Here is a 24283-nt window from a genome sequence, read left to right on the forward strand (position 1 = left end):
ATGAACCTGTTTGGTAGGGAAGCATAAAAATATGTTAATTAGAAGACAGTAAAAAATATTTTAATATAAACGGAGAATATAAGAATATAAGAAGACGATACAAAAGTTTGTATAAAGTACGAGCTCGTTTGTAACATTACTACGAGGTTTGTATATAACGAGAAAAGAGTATTTTGCTTGTAAAGATAAAAATGTTCAATGTTCCGAGACAAAGAATTTTTATTCTTTTTCCCGTCGATGATACGAGACATATACTGCTTATGATAATTCAAACTTTCGTTTAACTATTTAATTCATTATAAACTTTACTCTTAATTATTCGTTAGTCCTTCTACTAAACTGTTAAATTTCTCTCCAGGAATCTTTGACTTTAATAAGTTTATTGCATGATCTACAATTGGCTTGTCATTTGTTTTCAAGATTTTTATAATCTCGTCTGTTGTAGAAACTTTTGCTATCTCGACCCAGTAACCCTCAAGATACTTTAATAATTCTTCCATTGTTTCCTCAGAATCTTCTTCTTCTTCTTTCATTGCTAAAAATATTTGCGTGGTTTTAACGTAAATTGTATTAATAAAATAATCATTTTTAATTTTTAATAAGAATTTTTACTTGCTTCGTATGAATGAATTATTTTTACCTGTGTTAATATTGATAATAATTCTTAGAATTGCATCATTTATATCTATTGTAGATTCTGCTCTCAAAAATCCTTTCCATCGAAAATCAAGAATCATTTCTGCACATCTATGTACACAAGAAGCCTTGGTTTCGTCTAAAGGACAAAGATTCCACGGATCTATAAAATTTGCTAAAATTCTTCGTGTAATTTCTACAGTTCGTGTTAGATTATCATCTTGTAAAATTTCTTGATGAATTTGGGGTCCTTTCCGAAGACTGGAGAATAATTCTAACCAGTCCTCAAGATATTTTAAAGTGGGAGTTGAATAGGAAGCTTCATCTTGAGGAAGAACTTCCTCAAATGATTCTAACATGCCTGTAAATATATTAATGATTTTTATTAAGAAGGAATTGTATTTCTCAGTTTCACCAATTATAATTAGAAAATATGTCATAATTTTATACCTGGCAGAAAACTAGATGATTCAAAAAGCTCATCTAATAATGTTTTTCCAATCGGAAGATCAATTTCTGCCAATGATCTTAGAAAATTTGTTGTCGCAATTAAAAGTTCCTCTGTAATAAATTATTACGTAATCAGTAATGAATTTTAAAATCATCTAATGACTGAAAATGTATAAAATAATTAAAAAATGTTAACATTGATACAAAGTTATTAACTTACCATTTGTAGAGCTTTTTAAAATAAAAGGAATTACTTCTCTCAAATAAGTAGAGTTCCTTAAATTGACTCTCCAGTTTGAATCTGGATTACTTTGAATATTCCAAAGTGCAGAGCGTAACAATCTAAGAATTTGTACCAATGTAGCACTATCTTCTGAGAACAGATGACGGAGAATTGTATCAAGGAGTTCTTCTTTAGTTCCTAATACATCAAGTGCAGATGATTCACAAGCCATATTTGCAATTATTCCCAAAATGATTTCCTATAAATTATATAAACCATTATTGTTAGTGTTGAGTTATGCAAATCGCTAAACAAATTTGTAAAAATTGTTTAGTGTAAATTAAAGATATTTTACAAGTATAATGTGCAGGAGTGATATAGTATGATGAACAAGTTATAAGTTTCTTTATAAATATAAAAAAGTTACCATTATTCATAGTTATTGAGCTTCATATGTGTGGAAATATAATGCTACATTCAAAAATTAAACTTAAACAAATGCAAAGTTATTATATTACGTTTAGAATAGAAAAGTAAGTTATTTAACTTTGTATGTAAAAAAAGAAAAAGAAACAAACATTTCTGTGTAAAAGAAAATGACATAGGATTAAATAAAGTAAAAATATGTTTGTTAATATAACTAATTGTTTACATTATTTGTAATTTTATATACAATACAAACAATTTTGGAAGGAAATAATACATTAGGAAGGTTTAATGGAATTAATAAAATAAGGACATTCAATTTTCAAAATCATGGAACTCAGGGAATATTTTGTGACGATTTTATTGAGTAAATAAAATACAGACATAAGAGATTAAGTAATCTTGAAATAAATTGTACCGTTAATCTTGGTTCTTCAGAAGATTTTAATGAGAACTCTGCAATTTTAAAGAAGTCATTATCCATAAGGAATTGAACAATATCTTTTTCCGTTGATATATCCCATATTGCGCAAAGATCAATTTCCAGATTCTCATTCCAGCCATTTTCAGGAACCTTTAGGATATATTATTGAAATTATTTTCAATATAATATTGACATAAAACTTTGCTGATATTACAAAAATATAATTTTTAAGAATTAGTTCATGATATTTTCTAATTTGTAAATTAATCCCAGGCAACAACTATGATATACAATTAAACACAGTAAAGTATAATAGCTTTAAATCAATCATGGTATTAAAGGTGACATTTATATGAAAATTTTACAAAGAATTTTAATAATAAAACAATTAATAATGTACTATTTATATTAATTAATCGAATTTTTATATGATTAACATTAAGAATATTTTCATAATATTAGCACTTTTTGAGAACCCTTACATTAACGAATTCAAACTTGAATCTATTTTAAGTAAAAAGACTATTATTCGAAAGAAAATTTCAACAATTTATAGTATATTTTATTGAAACAGAATTCTAAATAATAACAAAGTAAAAGGAAAATAACAACAAGAATAATAATCTATGAAGCAAAGAAGTTCATACTAGTTACCTTAGATACTGAGAGCAAAGTATTAAGTATCCACCTGGCACTATAAATAGTACTCCCCACATGATCCCCTTTTAATTTCTCAATTTCACTTTCCCCAAAATCCTGGGTTTCCAAAACGACATTTGGTTCCACTTTGTCGTTTTCGGTTTCCTGGATTTCGCTCATTTTTTTTTTACTCACAGGAACACTACTCTTTTTACGAATACCTTTTCAAAATTATTATTAGAGCTGTTAAACAATTAGTTAATTTAAGAGATATAAGATATAAGTAACATGTAAGTTTATGAAATCAGACTCCTTTAACGATTATTCACGAATTTTCAGTTCGAACTTAGCACAGCTGATTAATGTAAGCGGAGATAACCTAACCTGTTCTGAATCATAGCGTCAGGTTGTTTATATATTCTTTTATGGGGTTATTTCTTAACTATTCATAACACTAAATCTCCCTCGTGGAAAAAGAATTTTATATTTTGCTTTCTTTCATGATCAGTAAAGATTATTTTGCAAATTTAAAACCATATCGATAATGCTATATCGAAATTGGTTTTCATCGAGGTAATTGATACTTCGATTGCGATAATCGATTTGAATTCAAAATTTGTAAGGTACTGGCATCGCTTAATTGATTATACATGCATAAATTTAATAAAAGAATCTATTTTCTTTATAGGTTTTTTTATGGTGTACTCTTCCATTAATAGTTATCATTTTTATTTGATACGAGAAATAATAGAAAAGAATAAATAAATAAGAAACAAACCCCCGATTTTTTAAATTGAGTATGAAATTTTTCAATATAAATCTAATATTTATACATTTATCTAATCAAAATGAAAAAAGTTATCTAACTTATGTATCCACTACTATACTTAATAATTTATTCCATTCCCTACGAGAATTACTTGTTCTGATTACCGACTAATATTTTTCAAAATCCTAATTATCTTAATCGCCACAAGAATCGTAGTAAATGGTTAAATAAGTACTTATTTATTAAATCATATTATAATACGTTCGAGAATGTTAATACAGTTTATTTTTCACTTTTGCTTTGTGATTTCTTCATGTATTATCGTCGCTATAGTTGACAGTGCCTAAGAACAATAGAAAAGCATGTTACAGATTTGAATTCATATTAAATTATATATTATAAATTAAATATAGACGATTCTGAAATATTAAATAAGTAAAAAACCTTTTCAATTTCTTCTGGAGTTGCATAACTGTAAGAGAGTCTAACATATTGGTCAGGTTTCGAAAAATCACAGTTAAAAGCGTGACCAGGAAGAAGAAATATTCCATGGGAAACACACTTCTGCTTCACTAACTCCATTGTATCATTAATGCCAGGAATTTTTATCCAAACAAACATTCCACCGTTGGGAACATTCCATTCCGCTAATCCTAAAAATAAAAATCATATTAACCAAGTGGAAGATAACTTAAAAATATTTTAATTAAATAAATTCATTTTCTCATTAGAATAAACAAACGAAAATGTCGAGGCATTATCTTGTATAATCCTCTTTGATAGAGTCCATTTTATGAATTCAGGTAATTCTTCATTAATTATCCTTAATCATTGCTACGTTCGCTGAATATAAAATATGGATATAACATTCATATATTACTAAGGATACTATTTGTAGACAATCAGGAAGTTAATGAAAATTAATGGATACGAAATAAAACGATGTAACTACAAACGAACAGAAACAACCATTCACAAGAAATTACCCGTAAGATGTTTTTGAACCGACGCCAACATAATGTCTCGCCTATCAAGATAGAATTTTTGGACACTATCGTAATGCTGTTGCAGCGTCTGCATGTCCCACGCGCATAATAATTTGTATAACAGCATCTGTAATTAATGAAACAAACAATGATGTAATATGCCATGAATCTGAATTAATTAATTACGTAATTTGATTTAATAAATAATGGATTGAGAAGTCGTAATCAAATTTATCATCAGAAAATAAATCAGATTTCTTTGTAGATGGTTCATTTTCAAAATTGGATTAATACCTGTGATAACGCGGATGCGTGTATACTCGTGGTCTCCATGTGCAAGACCAATTTTTTAATGAATCCCCTGTGAGCTGTAACAACACCTAATCGCAGACCAGCGCTAAAAATCTTGCTGAAGGAATCCAACCGTATCACACGACAGTCAGTGTCCAATCCCAAAAACGATACAGGTCTTTTCTCGAGGAAATGGAGGAAGCAATAGGGATCGTCCTCGACGATTAGAAAATCGTACCGTTGAGCCAACTCGTAGACTTTCTTTCGCCGGGATTCAGTCAGAACTGTTCCTGTGGGATTAGCTATCGGATTTATATAGATAATCTGGAAGAAACAAAACGTGTGCCGTGAATGATATTATCCCATCGGGTCCATTAGAGCACATGATATTGATTTACGACCACTTGTTACGTTAGGGAAAAACAAACGAGTTAAAAGAGAATGGGGTTGAGAATATTACAATTTATAATACTGATCGTAAAGTTGGAAAATAATTATAAGGAACATTGATTAAAATGAAAAATAATATGTCTACACGTTTGTAGATCATATATTGTAAATCATCATTGTTGAATATATTTGAAATTAATTCTAAAAATAATTGTTTTGAACGTGTATGAATACCTTCGGCATAGGTTTTCCATTTTGCAATCTCTCTTTGCAAGTTTTCTCGATCTCGTCAGGAATTATTCCATCTTGGTCTTGCCCGATTTCAAGAAATTCCGGCATCAGTGGTGCAAGCTGAAAATAACAAGTTGTAAATATTTCTGTTTCGTCCGAAATGAGTCGTTCCTTATTTTGAAACGTGTATCATAAAGATAAAATGGTAGACAAGTAAACGTTTACCGAATGGAGAACACCTTCGTAACATGGAACTTGAATCATCATTGGGTCCCCGATTTCCAGAGTCATTTCGAAAACCTTGCTGCACCCATCCAACGATCCTGATGTGAAAATCACGTCCCATTCATTTTGTTTCGGTTTGTGCCAATATTCTTGATACTCTCTCATTTTCTTCAATAGTGGCAAGTATCTTGAAACAATTAACGAATCATTTAACAAGGTCACATTTATGTCGTAAGAAATACAGAATTGAAAAACCGAATCAAACAAACGTTTAACTCAACAGATTAATTAAAGTAGCTCGTATAAAAAAGCAAATTAAAAATAGATTATAATTAATTAATATAGAAATAAAATTAACGTTACAATGGAAAGTCCTAAGGAAAAATTACCCCTGAGATGGACAATATTGAAGGGACGCAATCAGTTCCTCCCCTACTAGCTTTATTTCGTTACCATCTTTGAACTTCACAGAAATGTCTTCGAACGGAAAGGTTGTAGCGTTTGGCATCCCATTTGCCAAATTGACAGCGTTCGGTGTTTCCGCGAATTTTTTCGCTATGTTGCATACAATGTTTTTCATCTTTATAAAAGTATTTCTTGGAAATTATGAGAGTTCTGGCATTACGACCTAAAACAGTAGCGACCGTTCTTACCCCATTTCCGAAGAAGGCCGGACTTCCGTCTGCTCACGATCTTCGTGATGAATCGTGTGAAATCCATAATTTACGTCTTATCGAAACGCTAGTTGTTCGTATTTAATTGTGTTCTGTTTGAATTCACTGAATTTTATGAAATCACTCGGGGCTTTGATTCAATCGAAAATCAGTTTGAATTCATATCAACGAAACAGTAATATCCAATGACCTCCTCACTGTCAGAAAGCTATTGAGCGGCTGATTACACTTGATACGCCTTTTAATGAACGTTATTCCGTTATCTATACTTCGGGTTATCGTTATTCGCTGACAAAAAAGGCCCGATACGTTTCAGTTTCATCGGAGAGCAAATGTGCCAAATGGGATCGTCCAATAATTTGTTGCAACGCAAACACAGGGTACAGAGAGAATTCCGAAATAACGTAGTGTAAATAATGAACGAACAAACAAATATACAGGTTGTTTCGTTAATATGATTGTATCTGATTTTTCAAAGATCTATCTCTCCTTCAACCGTTTAACCGCGGAAATTTTTTTGCGCGAGACAACACTGTAAATCAAATTGAAATGCAATGAAAGAAATCAGCTAGTCAGGTCTTGAATGATGTAATTAATAGCCAATTAGAATAAAGATCACCGTTTAGCGATTGTCGCGAGGATATACTGAGAAAAAATATTGAAAAGCGATTAGAACGAAAAAGTGAATTTCTGCGAACGCATCAAATGGAAATTATCGCTGTTAAGGAGTTGATCTTTTAAATTTAAACTCGTGTGTTATCTATTAGAATTTTTAATGAGCTATCAGTAAAGATCGAGATAACGATTTCCTAATAGGGCTTTATCGCGGAAGATTATTTAATTTAATTACGTAATTTCCTTCAATCTTATTGTCGCGATTAACTTAAGCCCTTGTTTTACCCGCTAACTACCGATTGCTCGGGCCACAATAAATAAGAAGATCGGTCACGCGTCTAACCATTTACCTGGTTAGCCGTGTGCTTGACCTTTCGCAAAATTTAAATTTCTTTTAGGAAATTATGATCTAAACGTGTGAACGTAACGAAAAATTACACGTAACTAAAGTAAGAAAATATCGAGAACAACTGAACGAGTCTGACTTGTGTTGTTTACGTTTGTCTCGAGTGAAGTACCACGAGTCAGGCTTATGTTGTTTACATTTGGTCCGAACGAAGTATCACGAGTCTCACACGTTGTTGTAGGACAAGGAATTAACTCTCGAAAAACGAAAGTCATTCTATTGTCAAAAGTCTGATAATCATTAAACAATTGCAACTTACACAAGCACAATCGGTCGTTTCTCTGATACAAGCGTTAAATGAAAATCAACGGAGGATATTGTTTCAACATTTTATGCTCAACACGTATATCTTTTTTTATTTTGATATCTGTAAAAATATAGATACGGAGATGGAAACAAGTGTTCTATTATTTGTTTGTCGAAAGACAACTGTTTGGTTTCGAGATCGTAGGGGGTTTTGTTATACACAGTGTAAGTCGTGTACATTGTTCTTGAGGAACGCTCCGTGACAATAAGCGAATCCCCTTGGGGGACGAGGGTGGAAATAATACTTTCCTTGTTATTAATTCGGATAATTTTATATAAGTATGTAGATATGAAACGAGACAGTGTGGGAAATTTGATGAAATTTAACCAGTACTTTCAACGCATTTGCGGTCACTGCTGTGAATTCACGTTTTTTAAAATATAATAACTTTTAAATATTTTAATTTTCTGCTATTTTCCATTCGCGACTTCTTTAACAGAAAGTTCTTGAGCTGCGCTTGAAGTTCCCATCTTAGCTGCTGCAAGGTAGTAAATGGTTAAATAAATAATTATTTATATGATCATCTTCATCGTACGTTTGGTAATGTTACTAGAGTTTCTGTTTTATTTTTGCTTTATAATTTCTTCACGTATTAGCCTCGCCACAGTTGACAGTGCCTAAGAATAGAAGAAAAGTATGTACATAAAATGAATAAATAACATAAAAGCGACAGATGTATAAATAACTGAAGACTAAATTGAATAAGTAAAAAACCTTCTCAATCTCTTCTGGAGTTGCATAACTGAAAGAGAGTCGAATATGTTGGTCAGGTTTCGAAAAATCACAATTAAAAGCGTGCCCAGGAATAAGAAATATTCCATGGGAAACACACTTCTTCTCCACTAACTCCATTACATCATTAATGCCAGGTACTTTTATCCAAATAAACATTCCACCCTCGGGAACATTCCATTCTGCTAACCCTAAAAATAAAAATCATATTAACCAAGTGGAAGATAACTTAAAAATATTTTAATTAAATAAATTCATTTTCTCATTAGAATAAACAAACGAAAATATCGATGCATTGTCTTGGATAATCCTCTTCGATAGAATCTATTTTATGAATTTAACTAATTATCCATTAATCATCTTAATTGTCTAGAAAATTAATGGACACGAAATAAAACGATGTAACTACAAACGAATAGAAACGACCATTCACAGGTAATTACCCGTAAGATGTTTTTGAACCGTTGCCAGCATAATGTCTCGCCTATCAAGATAGAATTTTCGGACACCATCGAAATGCTGTTGCAGTTTCTGCATGTCCCACGTGCTCAATAATTTGTATAATAGCATCTGTAATTAATGAAACATACACTGGCGTAAGACAAAGTATAAATAATCTCCATTATTAATTTAATACCGTTCGTCATTCGATTTTGCATTAATTTGTCATGAACCTGAATTAATTAATTACGTAATTTGATTTAATAAATAATAGATTGAGAAATCATAATCGAATTTATCATCAGAAAATAAATCAGATTTCTTTATAGATGGTTTATTTTCAAAATTGGATTTATACCTGTGACAACGAGGATGCGTGTATACTCGTAGTCTCCATGTGCAGGACCAATCTTTTAATGAATTCCTTGTGAGCTGTAACAACGCCTAATCGCAGTCCAGCGCTAAGAACTTTGCTGAAGGAATCCAACCGAATCACACGACAGTCAGTGTCCAATTCCAAAAACGATACAGGTCTTTTCTCGAGGAAATGGAGGAAGCAATAGGGATCGTCCTCGACGATTAGAAAATCGTACTGTTGAGCCAACTCGTAGACTTTCCTTCGCCGGGATTCAGCCAGGACTGTTCCCGTGGGATTAGCTACCGGATTGATATAGATAACCTGGAAGAAACAAAACGTGTGCTTTTCATTTAAAAATGTATACAATTAAACTATGAATTTTATGAAAGTATAGTATTTTGTAATTTCAATAAAGCTTTTGTATTTTCAATTCAGAATATTTTCTCGATCATGTTTTAATTAAATTGAAATATACAACGTGTGTACAAATTGTTTTCTATATATGAGAGATGTTAATCTCAATCGTTGGTAAAAGAAGAAGTACTTTCTTTTTATTAATCAATTAATCGATCAATGAATTTATTTATGGTGAGTATCGTAATGATTAATAGGTGATTTGAAGGATGAGATTCTTCAATGGCAGCCATTTTTGTCTTACGAAGTCGCATGAAGAAAAAAAGAAGTTACATTTTACAACATTTTAAACTCGCGAGTTTTCGAGAATTCGGGTCCTGCTGGCAACGGTTATCAAATTGCCACATCTAATTTGAAAACAAAACAGTCGTAAATTGTTAATGAACGCGCGACCAGTTGAACATGGCTGGAATCTTCACGAATTAGCGAGTACATAAACCACGAAAGCACTGGAACGTTTCCACCGTTCTAGATAGGGGGGTGATAAAATCCACGATTAATACAATCTGACGTACACAGTCGTACCTACGTAAATCGTGTCGTGAATGATATTACCCCATCGGGTCCATTAGAGCACATGATATTGATTTACGACCACTTGTTACGTTAGGGAAAAACAAACGAGTTAAAACAGAATGGGGTTGAGAATATTACAATTTATAATTACTGATCGTAAAGTTGGAAAATAATTACAATAATTACATTGTTGAATATATTTGAAATTAATTCTAAAAATAATTGTTTTGAACGTGTATGAATACCTTCGGCATAGGTTTTCCATTTTGCAATCTCTCTTTGCAAGTTTTCTCGATCTCGTCAGGAATTATTCCATCTTGGTCTTGCCCGATTTCAAGAAATTCCGGCATCAGTGGTGCAAGCTGAAAATAACAAGTTGTAAATATTTCTGTTTCGTCCGAAATGAGTCGATCCTTATTTCGAAACGTGAATCATAAAGATAAAATGGTAGACAAGTAAACGTTTACCGAATTCAGAACTCCATTGTAACATGGAACTTGAACCATCACTGGGTCACCGATTTCCAGAGTCATTTCGAAAACCTTGGTGCACCCTTCCATCGATCCCGATGTGAAAACCACGTCCCAATCATTCTGTTTCGGTTTGTGCCAATATTCTTGATATTCTCTCATTTTCTTCAATAGTGGCAAGTGTCTTGAAGCAATTAACGAATCATTTAACGAGTTCACACTTATGTCGTAAGAAATACAGAATTGAAAATCCGAATCAAACAAACGTTTTACTCAACAGATTAATTAAATTAGCTCATATAAAAAATAAATTATAAAACGATCATAATCAATCAATTTAAAAATAAAAACGTTGTAATGGAAAGACAAAAAACAATTACCCTTGCGATGGACCATATTGAAGGGACCAACGCAGTTCCTCCCCTACAAGCTTTATTTCATCGCCATCTTTGATCTTCACAGAAATTTCTTCAAACGGAAAGGTTTTGGTGTTTGGCATCCCATTTCCTAAACTGATACCGTTCGGGGTTTCCGCGAATTTTTTCGCTATGTAGCACACAATGTTTTTCATCTTTATAAAAGTATTCCTCGGAAATTATGAGAGTTCTGGCATTACGACCTAAAACAGTAGCGACCGTTCTCACCCCATTGCCGAATAACGCTGGGTTTCCGTCTGTTTGAGATCTCCGTGACGAATCGTGTGTAATCCATCATTTACGTCCTATCGAAACGCTAGTCGTTCGTATTTAATTGTGTTCCATTCAATTTTATTGAATTCTATCTAATCCCTTGGTCCTCCGACTCTATCGGACAACAGTTTTAATTAATTCCAACGAAACAGTAATATCCAATGACCTCCTGGCTGCAAGAAAGCTGCTGAACGACTGATTACACTCGTAACCTATAGCGTAGCTTCCACGTTTATAGCAGTAACCTTGAGTTTAAAAGTGCAGAGGGGCAAAGGGAATCGGTCACGAGCTCCACCTCGGACATTCCAGGAAACATAGTAGCCGTGTAGAAGCAAATTCGACGTCAATGTTCGCTACATCTCGCTTTGTCCCGTTCCGTTCCATCTGCTTTATCGTCACACGACTCGACCACTAACGAAGACGTGCCGAAACTGAGGCGTCATCGTTGCGGTAACTTCCGGTCCAAGCGTCGCGAGTTGTACGTCTCCCCTTAGCCTTCTGCACTTTCAAATCTACCGTCTGTTTTTATAAACATGGGAGCTACACTATTCAGTAATCTTCCTCGAATTGTCCCACGCTTACCGATTTTTAAAACTTCTTTCTGTCAGCGAAAACCACGAAAACTACACACAAGTACATAAAATACCCCAGCGTCACAAGTAACTAATTTTTAATGTGATTAATCCTGGTATTAAGAATTTCTCCCAGGAATTAGGTACTATATACGAAAAAAGAAACAAGAATTGTCCCAATGCGATTCCGAGTGATGGAACATCTTAAGAATAGTAGATACCGTTTTCGAGTCCGCCTTTGTAGTCATCGGTAGATGAAAAAAGAGGAGAACGGAATGAGAATCCAAGCGGCCGAATTTAAAATCCAGTGTATCGGTGTGACAACACACACGAGGAAAGTTATAATAAAAACGAGAGGGTTTAACAGTGTTATTTCTGGCGTTTCCTGCATGAAAATTGTTTGATAGAGGTTTTTTCGACTGTCCGATATGATTGAGTTTCATCGTGAAACAAATGCGCCTGGTCGGATTATTCAATAATTCGTTGCAGGGCAAACACTGGGTACAGAGAATTCCGAAATAACGTATTGTAAACAATGAACGAACAAACAAGTATACAGAGTATTTCATTAATGTGATTGTAACCGACTTTTCAGAGATCAATTTCATTTAATCTTTCGAAATTGAACTTGTGGTTTAATCTAGTAGAATTGTTAACGGACTATCAGCTAGTTACCGATCGAAATAACAATTTCCTAATAGACCTTTATTGCGACGGATCACTTAATTTTATCGGGTAATTTCTTTCAATCTATCGCCATTTTCAAGAAATAAGATACGTTCTTTCGAAAATCCGTGAATCATTGAACGGTTGCAACTTATACAAGGGCGATCGTTCGTTTCTCTGGTAGAAGCGTTAAATGAAAATCAACGGAGGATATTGTTTCAACATTTTATGCTCAACACGTACATTTTTTTTTTATTTCGGTATCTGAAAAAATAGAGATACGGCGAAGGAAACGAGTGTTCTACTATTCGTTCGTCGAGAAACAATTGTTCGGTTCGGAGATCGTAGGGAGTTTTGTTATAAACAGTGTAAGTCAAGTACAATGTTCTTGAGGAACGCTCCGCGACAATAAGTGAGTTCATTTGTGGGATGAGAGTGGAAACAATACTTTCATATTTATTAGGCTGCGGATGGTTGCGCAATTATAGCGTTCGAGTAAGTACAAGTATGTAGATACGAAACGAGAGTGCGGGAAGTTTGACGAAATTTAACTCGTTAAATATAATAACTTTCAAATAGTTTATTTTTCTGTTATGTTCTATTTGCGATTTCTTCAACGAAAAGTTTTTGATCTGCGCCTGAAACTTTCCAATTTTTACTCAAAATTCTGTTCTACCTAGTACAAATTAACCGATGAAACTGCAAATCACAACAAAGCGAGTTTTAATCTTGTACGATGTTACTTGTAATGCATATTTTAATATTAAAAGATTCACGACCTTTCAAAAGTAAAATCATTCAAACAACCGATTGTTACAAGACTAATATTTCAAAAGAAATTTTCGAATTTTTGTCGCTGTTTCAACGTCAGAAATTTGCAGTGATTAGTTTATGAATTTTTGTTTTACTGGCAATGAGTATTAAATAAGCGAAAAATTCGTTGATCGCGAATGTGTTAATACTTATTGTTAGTCAACCAAATGGGGAGATTTTCCACTTTTCCTTTAGCAACGTATTGCTATTTATTTTATTTAGTATTTTTTGCGTTATTTAGTCCCGCTTTGTTAAAAAGTCCTGAACTGTGGATATTTTTAATTCATTAAATGCCAAATTAAAAATAAAAATACGAACCTTGTTATATACTTTTCTATTCTATTGCACCACTATGTGTCACAGTGAGCATTGTTTTAAACAAACTGTCGATATGGTAAAATAGAATAGTAGTTAATTGTCACATCATTAACAACGCAGCTGTTAGAAAACATACAGTTTAATGTGTAAAAAACTATTAATTCATCGGTATTCTTTGTATGATTATTATTCTGTTCCCTACAAAACTTTATAGAACTGAGAATTTGCGTAAACATCCGCAGTCCAATCGTTATAGTTATATCTGCTGGTACTTCGACAACCATACACCGCAGTGTCAATGTGTGATCCACTAATTTCCATTGAATTCGATATTTCTTTAAAAGAAACAGAACAGAACAAAGTGCACGTGCGAAATTCTATCAATCACATTACCAAATGTTTCTATAATTTCTGGTTGATAATATAATCATTTGTATCGACCACTACAGCTACATTGTTATGCAATGAATTATTTAGAAATCGTTTATCCAAAATTCTATCCAGTATTCACTTCCAATCATTGAACATTAAAAATTACGAAAAGTGTATAATGAAGGATATAAAAATTCTGCTTTTATTATAAACTATGAAAACACCATTGTCACGTATCCGTCGCGAATTCATCGAAGAAATAGCAGATTTCACATCGATACTTCTGATAAAATGTGTATCATTCTCGAGATGCCCCATCGATTATTGAAATATTTCTTCACGTCGCGACTACGGGCCTCGGTTCACAGCGACAAAGAATGAACATGTGTGTCAGTGACAATTTTTTTCTGTCCTCCTTAACGCTAACCGTACCGCAGGTTTGAAGTAAAATTCTTAATTTCATTAAAAATTCTACGTTTTCTTTCGTTCATTTAATTTTATAACAATTCCTATATTGCCCGATTAACCACTTAACGCTAGCCGCCATATGGTGCGTTCGCAAAAATTCACTTTTCCGCTCTAATCACTCACACATGGTGATTTCAATTTTTTCCTCGGTATATCTTCGCGACAATCGTTGAACTGTGATCTTTCTCCTAGTTGGCTGTTAATTGCGTCATTCGAAATTAATTATGTTGTAAAAAAACAATAAACTCGAGGGAAAAGAGAGCTAAATTACAGCAAGTTAAATTGCAAAAAATCACAGAGAAAAACTTCACGTTGCAGTATTAATTCGCGCGAAAATTCCGAGGTTAAGGGGGTAATTGGTTTCTCAATTTTTGTCCTTCCTTTTGTTTCTATTTCTACTAACGAAAAGTATTATTTTAATTACTATTTCTTAGCCAGTAGGAATAGGGGTACACAAAGGTGACGGTACGGTTAGTGTTAAACATAAGTACATTTGAAATGGGAGAAATGGGAGCATGATTTTTTGGAGGAAGAGTAAACTGTTGATTGTTCAGCTAGTTTTGTACGTCTTTAACACTTTGGGTGCCTGACCAACCCTATAAAAAATCTTTGTAGACCTTAATCGAATTCATTTCGTTCGAAACGTTTTACAAACTTTCTTAGAAACATTAACATTTCACTGCAAAGCAAATTCTGTTCGCATCAGGGTCACGTGGCACTGAAATCATTGCTGCGTACACCTGAAGATGACGACGTAGCGAGACAATCAGCTCGGAAGAACTATGAAAGAAGATTTATATCTGGCTATCAAAAAAAGTACGACAATAATGTGTCCATTGTCGAAAAATATAAAATATTTTATGATTTCTTTATAGAATGGTATTTAATTCTAATTAAACTGAAAGTTATAATTAACACGTTGCCTGGCGTGGTGGTCAGCGATGACCAGAGCTTCCAAATTATTTGAAAACAATTGTACTTTGTAAGATAACTGGCGTCGAATAAAAATGTTCAATAGAGTAAACAATTAGATAATAGTGTAACGTAAGAATTGTAGTGCCAAGTAATTTTTATAATTGTTCCTTTTTACCTCTGTTACGAAAGAATAAGTGATACATGAAATGGTCGAGTTTTTCATGGCAGTCGACGTGTTAATTCCATTTGTAGAAGTCTAATATAAGATAATGCAAATTTGATTAATGAAAATTGCTATAACCCTTAATTACTAAGCTCATGTAACTGTTGCTATCAACAATTTGGAAGGAACACAGAAATTTATCATTCAACGCGTATCCACTTCGAAGATAATAAATTGATAATAACAAAATACCTAATCATTTGCTTCGATTCATACACAGTGAACATTGATTTTTATTAAATTAATCTAGAAACCTTAATCTAGAGTTACTACACGACAAACAGTTCAGAAATTGTCTGAATGCTGAATGCTGATTTCTAAATAATTACAATTACGCCGAGCTTATCGTCCCACTGCGTCGTTACCTTTTCACGAGACATCGCTGGAGATCCGAAGACCGTAGCTTGACTAGAAGAATGAACGGTGAAAAGGGACCAGCTTGCAAACGGACGACCATTGACTTCCGGGAAAGTAAAGCTTTACCAGAGGAAGGCGTCACGAAAGAAAATGATAGTAGGAAACGGTGAAAGTTTTATTGTTCGTACATCAGGAAAGATTTGTCTCGATAATTACGAAAGATTGATGGAGCTCCTTTCACGATCGTGACCGTCATCGTAATCATAATCGTCTGTGTCTCTCGCTCATTATTGTTCTCGTCGTCTAATCGTTTATTTCTTACGTTCCTTCTTCTTCTTCTTCTTTTTCTTTTTCTTTTCTTTTTCGTTTACTCTTCGTCTCTAATTTCTTTTTACACGCGACTTCTATTGCTTCTTTTATTGTTTTCGCTTTGTCACTTCCTCTTGTTACGTTCGAACGGTGTTTTCCATTTCGCTGGTTCCCCGTAGACGATACACATCGTTCCCCGCGACGACTAGGCGTTTTCCCCATACAGTTTCGATCTCGTTATAACCACGATGACAATAATGATCACTGTGTATACTGATCATGATTATCGTCATTGTAACCGTTCGATGGACAACATCGGGACGTTGCCACGCCGATTTTGTTCACGTCACGTTTAAATCCCTGCAGCGATTACTTTATCTAAATGGTAATGGAAGAAGATCCGGCGGAAAGGCACCGAGAGAAGTTGTCTCGCGTTGTAACGTGATTGTTGAACGTGTAATCGGGCTCGCGTTCACGGTCGTCTACGATATTCATCGGGAATCTTGAATAACGTTCATTAATTAGAATGAAAATTTCTAGGGTGTAAAATGTAATTAACACTTTGTCCTATGATTTCTTTCACAACTGTGAAAATTCATTTAATAAAGCTTGGAAAATTTAATAAAGTAACGTATACTTGATTAGAGGAAAAAAGGAATTTGACACTTATTATGTGTTTACGTTTACTCCAACGGTTAACAATCGGGTAACAGAAAAGTAATATTTAATTTATATTCCAAAGAAGTAAATAACGTTTAGATTTGTAAAATTGAGAGTTTTCCATGGTATCATAGGGCAAATGGTTAAGCACTGTACTAGTGAAAGTCTGTGATATGCATTGTCAAATTTATCTTCTGTTTGATATGAGAATGATTGGTACTGTTGGTTCATTTTTAATGTAGAAGTAGAAGACGAAACAATTGAAAATATCAATTTCGTACAATCGTTGAAAAAAGTTATATCTCATTTGTAATTAAGAATTATTAATGATTGATAAATTTTGTTTTAGAATTTATTCATGATTAATAATTCTTAATGAATAACTATTACAGAACCATTATTTCAACTAATAATTATTATTAAAGAATTATTTCAAGTAATAATTATTAATAAATAATTATTCGATGCCCAGTTAACGTTGCATATAACGAAGACGAGAATGGCAACAAGACTCAAACCATTTAAACAGAGATGAAAATCGTGAACGCGACCCGATTAACGGAAAAATTCTCAACTCTATGTAAATATTTGGTTTCGATCTCTAGTTTTCTATGCACGAACGCGTGCACACCCCGGTATACACACACCTACACACTCAGCCACGCGTTCACCATCCACCACGAGCCACATGCACGTGGGTACACAAAGGATTTCTGCTTCCCGGTTGGCAGTCATCAAAGCGTCATTAATTAATCGATCAACTAAGCACGAGACGACAGTTAAGAATTAATCAAACTAGACAGAAACCTCGGAGACATTAATTAGACTGTTCTCTTTTGATTCGTTTCAATTAGACTTAGAAGAGGACTGAATTTACCTTCGAGCTAACGAAGCGAGATCCGTCGTGGAAATGAATTTCGATATCTTTCTAATTGGAAACGTAATGAACCCTCTTGTATTGCACAACTGAATGATCAGACTGCGGTTCATCCGGCTCACGAAAACGTTCGAAATGCAACGGAATATAAATATCACAAGACGAAATACATGTACAGTCGGCAACAAAAGTGTTCGATCGTCGCGCACGCTTAGATACAATAAATGTTTTATAATTTGTTCGTGTATTGCCAAATATTTCGTTCAATTTTACGTACACTTGTTGCACGCATATACATCACAAATGCAACTTGTCTCAGTAAATAGCAATACACGGTATATCATTACTGTTTTAATGAATTATTTTCATGATTTCAACAATTTTTTAATTGTTTCTTACCATGCTGTTCGATTACTTTCGTCCGCTGACTGTACGCATCGTTCTATTCGATCTCAATTTTCCCCCTAAATTTGCCTATAAAAGTGGAAATTTGCGTAAACGCCCGCAGTCTGTAATTGCTATTCGAATAAAAAATAATATCCGTCAAACACCGAAAATAACGAATCCGACGATTCTCGCACGTAGACTGCGGATGTTCGTACAAATTCGAATTTCCCTTTCGAACGTGAAAATCGAAAACAAACGTGTTTTCATCGGACGAAACAAAAATGAAGGTCTACGATGAAACTTCTTTAACCCCTTGCCTTGCAATTTATTTCTCAATTATGATCCATAAGACTGCGTACTTTCCCGTTAATACTGGGACGCGTCAATTTGACGCACATTCCGTTTAATAAACATTATTTGGTAAATGTTTACGTTTAGTTTGATCGATGCGATTGCAGTAATATACGTACTTCCTAATCGTCGATTTTCGAACTTCTAATTTCCAAGATCTACACGAAAGAACAATAATTTTCTTGGAAACAGTAAACTGTGCAATAAATGTCTGTAAATCTAATGTTAATAACCATTATATTTTATTAACAAATTAACAAAATCCCCAACAAAATTTTGCAATTAATAAATTTATTGGAATATGAGAAAAATTCTAGACATATTCGATGTTCACGTTTGCTCTAAAGTATCATAATTGATATAACAGAAGAATAATTGTTTAACTTGAATTCCATTTAAAATCTCAGTCACAAGCCCGACACGTTATTACAAGACAAGGGGTTACATCCTTATTCCTGCTTCTGTTCCAGTATAAATGTATAATATCCGCAGTCCACTCAGAAAGTATCGTCTTGAAATTTCCGACTGGGTTAATCTAATTTTACTTTTTAATTGCGCATATCATACGTACATACACAGATACATCAGAGTACAAAAAAAAGACATGGATAACGTGAAGTCGAAGTGTTTCTTTCTTCTTATTTTTTTCTCATGCTTCTTTACACACGCACAGCTAGAGCAACGTCTTTTACGAAGTTTTGATTTCATTTTTTGGTTTTCTCTTTCCTTTATCTTCATCTTCATCTTCATCTTCATCTTCATCTTCATCTTCATCTTCATCTTCATCTTCATCTTCATCTTCATCTTCATCTTCATCTTCATTTTCATCTTCATCTTCTTCATCGTTATCATCATCATCATCAGCAGCAGCAGCACCATCATCATCACCATCATTATCATTTTCTTTTTCTAACGCGATACAAACGTAACACGTATGCCTCACCTCATTTTTGTTTCGAGTAAGAAAAAAAAAGGAATTCGAGTTTTCTGTTCATTCTGCACTTTTTTTCTTTTTTTATTTACAGTATAACTATCGAACGCTACCGTTTTCTTCCTCTTTTTTACAGTAGTTCGTTTCAACGATTACTTTTAGTCTGTTAGATCTTAGTTCCTCTGCCTCTTTTATACCTTAGAAGTTACTATACAAACAGTTTGGCATTTCTGTTATCTTCTTGCCCCACTTTCCGCTCAGACGCATTGCCCTTCGATGCCATCCTCTTCTGTAAACTCTTTCTCAGTTGAACATTTTACTTTTCTTCTTTTTGTAGTTCCAATAAGAAGTGGCCTCAATTTCTTCTAGTTTTTCGATTCCCGAATAATTTTCTTCTATCATTTTCTACAGCTAATTATGGCCCTCTTTCCACATCCACTTTATCTTCTTCAATCTGAAACATTAATTCTATTGTTCGTTTGTTAACAGCTTCAATCTTCGAATTTTTCTTTTAGCATTTCCTTCTTCTATTCTTCATGAATCCTTTTTCATTCCCAGACAAGCATTCGTTTTAACAAAAGTTTGCTTTCTACACCCCATTCCAGCTTCCTTTCTCATCCCCTGCACTTATCATCTTTCCACGATTAATTTCTTCTCGTTAGAATAATAACATCAACGACACCGACTTGAAATTTTCATCTCTTCTAATAGTTTTACTTACATATTTTTCTGCGTAGCCTTTTCTCCCCCTTTCTTTTTCTATTTTTTTTCTTCTTCGTTTTAAAGTACAATTAATAACTACGAACCATCGTAAAATTTACAGATTTACCACTCGTTCGTGAGTTCTGTCGATTGTCCCTCGTCTTGCCTTCGAAAGGGTTGACTTGCTTTACTTTTTTGTTTGTGTGTTTTTTTTCTTCTTTTTGTTTTTGTGCGATTACTGGCCCGTCCACGAAAAACTTCCCCGCTGAGCTTTCGTGTAACTAAAATAACGTTTCCTGGGACCAGGCGGGTGGATTCGACGGTAATGGCGCCGGCGGCGGTCTATGCCTGAGCTCGATGGCTGGTGAACATGGCGGAGAACCGATGCTGCTTTGGCTGCTGGTGCTCGTGGACACTGTCTGAGACCTATCGGCACGTCAATAACAACGTTCCGGAATTCTGATCACTTCTCTGCGCGAACTATACATCTTCTACGCTATGTATGTGGGGACAGGAAACGCGCTGCAACGAAAGCGACGGCCACTCGCAGTCAAAATGGTCTGTCGATCAGTCGAAGTATATTGTAAGCTTTAGTTTCTTAACACATTGTTGACCGTTCACAACTTAACTCGTGTTTGCAGTTGTATCAGTTATTTCAGTTTTTGAAACGCAGGGCATTATAGAATAATACTGCAAAAGCAAAATATTTAAAGTTATATAAAATATACGTCCAAAGTTTCATTACAATACATTATGTATAAAGTATATTGAGGTTTATTTAGATTGTTTCATATTTAATTACGGAATAATATCTGGTAACATGGGAAAGCTTCTGCGTAAAATTGTGTGTCAACAATGTGTTAAGATATGAGTAAACGACTGTTTGGGCGTGAGGCTGGTGTCTTGCGGCGGTATGTGCAAGTAACGTATAACTGCGGACAAAATGATCTTGAGTGGCTAAAGAGGCGTGAAGGAAGAATGTTTGGAACCGAGCGACTGGATCGTACGAATGAAGTGATTAGTGAAGCGTATAATCGAAGTTTGAGGGTCTCACTGATGAATGCCAGCTGCGGTGCTAGCAGAACGTCGGGAAATAAATTCCTAATCGACATGGCCGACACCCGGAAGATTTGACCGATCACGTGTTTAGCAGATTGAAATAAAACATCGATACCTAGAAAATTCAACAGCCGCGCTGATGCTACGACAAGCCTGGCACTGTTTTCCTCCAGGTCGTCGCCTAGGCACGCAGCCAGCACAGCCGTCCCACTTCTCGACGATCTCCTTCTTTCTCGAAGGAACTCGAAGGAACCGTCGACCACTGGGCCCAGGTGCTTCCGAGTCGGTCGAGAACCCGGACACCTCGTCCTCCGTGTCGAGACACTCTTCTTCTTGTTCATCGTTTCTCAGGAAGACTGAGTCGGAACCCAACGACCTTTGCAATTGCGACCAGGCTCATTAATGTCAGAGTACAAACTAGGATTCACATTGTAAGTTTATCATTCCGATAAATAATTCTTTAACACTAACCGTACCGGCACTTTTACTACGACAATCAGTCAAATCGGTTACAAAGGGAAGATGAACAAATTATATGACACATTCTTGTTAGTGGGAACAGAAGGAAAGGAAAAGACAAAAACCGATTAATCGGATATTATAAGAATTGATATGAAGTTAAATCAACGGAAGAAAACGTAGAATTTTAAATCTGGTTATTTGACCGGTTCCCGGTACGGTTAGTGTTCGTGTGGTTTTTCGTTTCCAACGTGGTTGCCGATTGAATCAGATGTTTTACGTTTGATGGCGGTCATGTACCTTGAGTCTGGTTCCGGAGGATCGACACTGCCCATGGAAGCCAGTGGCGCTCTTTTACCAGCAGGTCCAGTGAGCAAAAATTCGTTTGCATAAAGACGTGCCTCGCTTGTGCATGGAGAAAGCTCTGGGGTTGGTTGGATTACCTGTTCGAGAATTGTTTTTCATATAATTAGTGTTTCTACAGAAGAACACTGTGCTGGTGTTAAGCGTGATTATATGTGCATTCTGTAGGATTTTTCTTAAAATGAAAGTGTTTCGGAGCGCGTGTTTAGCATGGGTGTCATTAATTGGAGTGAGGCTCTTTATTTTGGAAATGTTGGATGTAGGACACGTATTTGTGTAATTTAATGTGCGTCAAATTGACGCGTTCCACAAACCTCGTGTTAATAAACTTTCCGTTAGCGTTAAAACTGTGATTTTCATGAGCTCCTACCCTCTTATTGGAATATAAAAATAATAAAAATTTTTATAAGAAACTTCATAAGCATAATCTACGCAATTGCATTTGCATTTATCTCACGTTACGTCAAGTGTCTCTCGTCCCATTCGATTTTGGTTGGTGTTCAACCCTTTACGGACGAAGATTCTTTAAAGTATACAATTAATTAACTCAATAACTCGTTTTGGTTCCACTTTTTTAATACATCGTTTAAAAAATTTCTTGGATTGAATAAAATTACAAAAAAACGCTGGTAGCGAATGCGTTAAATTAAAGGAAAAGGAAACTATGTGCTGATTTCTTGCTGTTTGGGTAATCGAATCATTAGTTTGCAATTCAGTGTTTCAAATATGAACATCTGATCTCGTCAAAATGTCGACATCCGTTCGCAACGGGTTAAAATCAGCAATCTACCTGAATGTCAATGGGATAATAAAGGTCCCAGGGTTCGTCGTGGGCAGCGTGTTTCGTCACGTAGGTAGGATGAAGCGGCAGACACGGCACCGGCATCGCAGATCCTCTCCTCTCGAGATAGCTACTTCCGGTGCTGCTACAGGTTACCGAACTGCATCTTCTCTGTTCCTCGGGAGGTGCTAAGTTCGGCTGCTTCGTTGGCGCCATTAAAAGAGCCTCGTAGCCACCCCCGACTGATGCGAAACGCGGACCGATCCTTGGGGAGTGTGATTGACTCAACTGCAACAAACAATTAGAATGGTCATCCTAACTTCCTCTAATCTAACTCCTCGGTTATTGGATCTAGATATTATAAAAGACAAATGAAGATTCTCTAGCTTTGAGGAACACCAGAGATTCAGTGCTACCAATTCAACACTGATGGGACAATAGAGTCGAGGATTTATCGAGATACAGGTTCTAATGTATAAATCCTCGGGTTGGAGAAAGTATTCTTAGTTACCCCCTTCAGAGCTGATGCATATTATAATGTAGACTGCTTTACTATTGAAATGTCTGACAGAGTATTAAAACATAGGAAACCACATATACACCTTTACCTTCTGTAACTACTTCTGTTAGAAAAGTAGCATATCAACACCACTTTATTCGATATTACGTTATTGCTAACACTAGATATATGGGCGTTCATTCTACACTTTATTCTATTGTTCCTAGAAAACTACGTGTTCGTCTGTATAAATCGCGAAAATTGTAGCTTCAAAACAAGAGTATTGCACTCGACTGAAATTGTTGTTAAATAATGTTTAAAAAATTCAATATCCGTCAAATTGACGGGTGTCGAAAATCTAGTGCTAATGGTGCATCGAATGGCCGTCCTTTGTTGTTAGGTACGCGAACAGAATTTTGCAGAAAAATCAGGTCTGAAGGGGTTAAAGACTAGTTCAGGCTATGAAATTCGGATGTTAGCTTTGAATTTGGAAAATCAAGGATCCTTTAGTTTCAAGGGTTGCTTTGGAACATCATTTTTTAAACTGACCTCGACGCAAAGGGACCGCCTAGGACCTCGATCTGGTCTCGGTGGTAGTCTAGCGATGGCCTCGAGGGCGGCTGCGAGTGCTCTCTCCTCCGCCTCTGCTTCAGCTACCGCTGCGGCCGCTGCTGCGGTCAGTCTTGGATCCTCTAAATGCTTGTTCGATTTACACCTGCACCACATACACTCTCCTTTCAATATAATGTTCCTCTACACGCGAATGATTCCACTACACAGGGCGTTCGTATTATTACCAACCAGCGATTTCTCTCGTAAATTGTAAGCATACGAAAACAATGAAAGACATTTTGTATTAGAACCGTGGAGCGTTTATTCGGGATGATAT

At 34.9% G+C, this 24283-nt stretch overlaps 4 protein-coding genes across 16 annotated transcripts in view; all 4 read right to left on the minus strand.

Moving 5' to 3' along the window:
* Nucleotides 1-38: 38 nt before the first annotated feature.
* Nucleotides 39-3401, minus strand: LOC116426613 (protein SAAL1). Of its 2 annotated transcripts, XM_031975788.1 has the most exons (7): nt 3183-3401; nt 2814-3019; nt 2154-2309; nt 1307-1568; nt 1087-1197; nt 641-997; nt 39-535 (listed from the first exon to the last, which is right to left on the minus strand). In XM_031975788.1, the coding sequence occupies exons 2-7, from the start codon at nt 2976-2978 to the stop codon at nt 312-314; spliced, it is 1275 nt and encodes a 424-aa protein (XP_031831648.1). In that variant the 5' UTR covers nt 2979-3019; nt 3183-3401; the 3' UTR covers nt 39-311. The 2 variants fall into 2 exon arrangements, with proteins under 2 accessions (XP_031831648.1, XP_031831646.1); XM_031975786.1 differs by lacking the exon at nt 3183-3401 and having other exon boundaries at nt 2814-3176.
* Nucleotides 3402-3745: 344 nt separating this feature from the next.
* LOC116426615 (kynurenine/alpha-aminoadipate aminotransferase, mitochondrial-like) lies at nt 3746-7483 on the minus strand. Of its 6 annotated transcripts, none has more exons than XM_031975793.1 (9): nt 7330-7483; nt 6344-6456; nt 6080-6245; nt 5691-5877; nt 5469-5585; nt 4848-5168; nt 4554-4680; nt 4012-4220; nt 3746-3910 (listed from the first exon to the last, which is right to left on the minus strand). In XM_031975793.1, the coding sequence occupies exons 2-9, from the start codon at nt 6408-6410 to the stop codon at nt 3857-3859; spliced, it is 1248 nt and encodes a 415-aa protein (XP_031831653.1). In that variant the 5' UTR covers nt 6411-6456; nt 7330-7483; the 3' UTR covers nt 3746-3856. The 6 variants fall into 6 exon arrangements, with proteins under 6 accessions (XP_031831653.1, XP_031831655.1, XP_031831651.1 ...); XM_031975795.2 differs by having other exon boundaries at nt 6080-6270; nt 6344-6896; nt 6984-7436; XM_031975791.2 differs by having other exon boundaries at nt 7215-7433.
* A 171-nt stretch (nt 7484-7654) lies between these two features.
* On the minus strand, nt 7655-11716 carry LOC116426614 (kynurenine/alpha-aminoadipate aminotransferase, mitochondrial-like). Its single transcript, XM_031975789.1, has 8 exons — nt 11268-11716; nt 11004-11169; nt 10621-10807; nt 10399-10515; nt 9224-9544; nt 8868-8994; nt 8407-8615; nt 7655-8309 (listed from the first exon to the last, which is right to left on the minus strand). Exons 1-8 carry the CDS (start codon nt 11335-11337, stop codon nt 8256-8258), a joined length of 1251 nt encoding a protein of 416 aa, XP_031831649.1. The 5' UTR covers nt 11338-11716; the 3' UTR covers nt 7655-8255.
* Nucleotides 11717-12661: 945 nt separating this feature from the next.
* LOC116426616 (uncharacterized) overlaps nt 12662-24283 on the minus strand; it is a 60611-nt gene continuing 48989 nt past the window's right edge. For 5 of the 7 annotated variants that reach the window (XM_076370148.1, XM_076370147.1, XM_076370145.1 and 2 more), the window contains exons 5-9: nt 23944-24109; nt 22905-23183; nt 22052-22194; nt 21408-21668; nt 12662-20659 (exon numbers count right to left, since the gene is read on the minus strand). In XM_076370148.1, coding sequence (XP_076226263.1) covers nt 20515-20659; nt 21408-21668; nt 22052-22194; nt 22905-23183; nt 23944-24109 — 994 coding nt within the window. In that variant the 3' untranslated portion in view covers nt 12662-20514. The other 2 variants (XM_031975798.2, XM_076370149.1) reach the window with 2 other exon arrangements.

Source organism: Nomia melanderi, chromosome 8 (genome assembly GCF_051020985.1).
Source record: "Nomia melanderi isolate GNS246 chromosome 8, iyNomMela1, whole genome shotgun sequence".
Taxonomy (NCBI): domain Eukaryota; kingdom Metazoa; phylum Arthropoda; class Insecta; order Hymenoptera; family Halictidae; genus Nomia; species Nomia melanderi.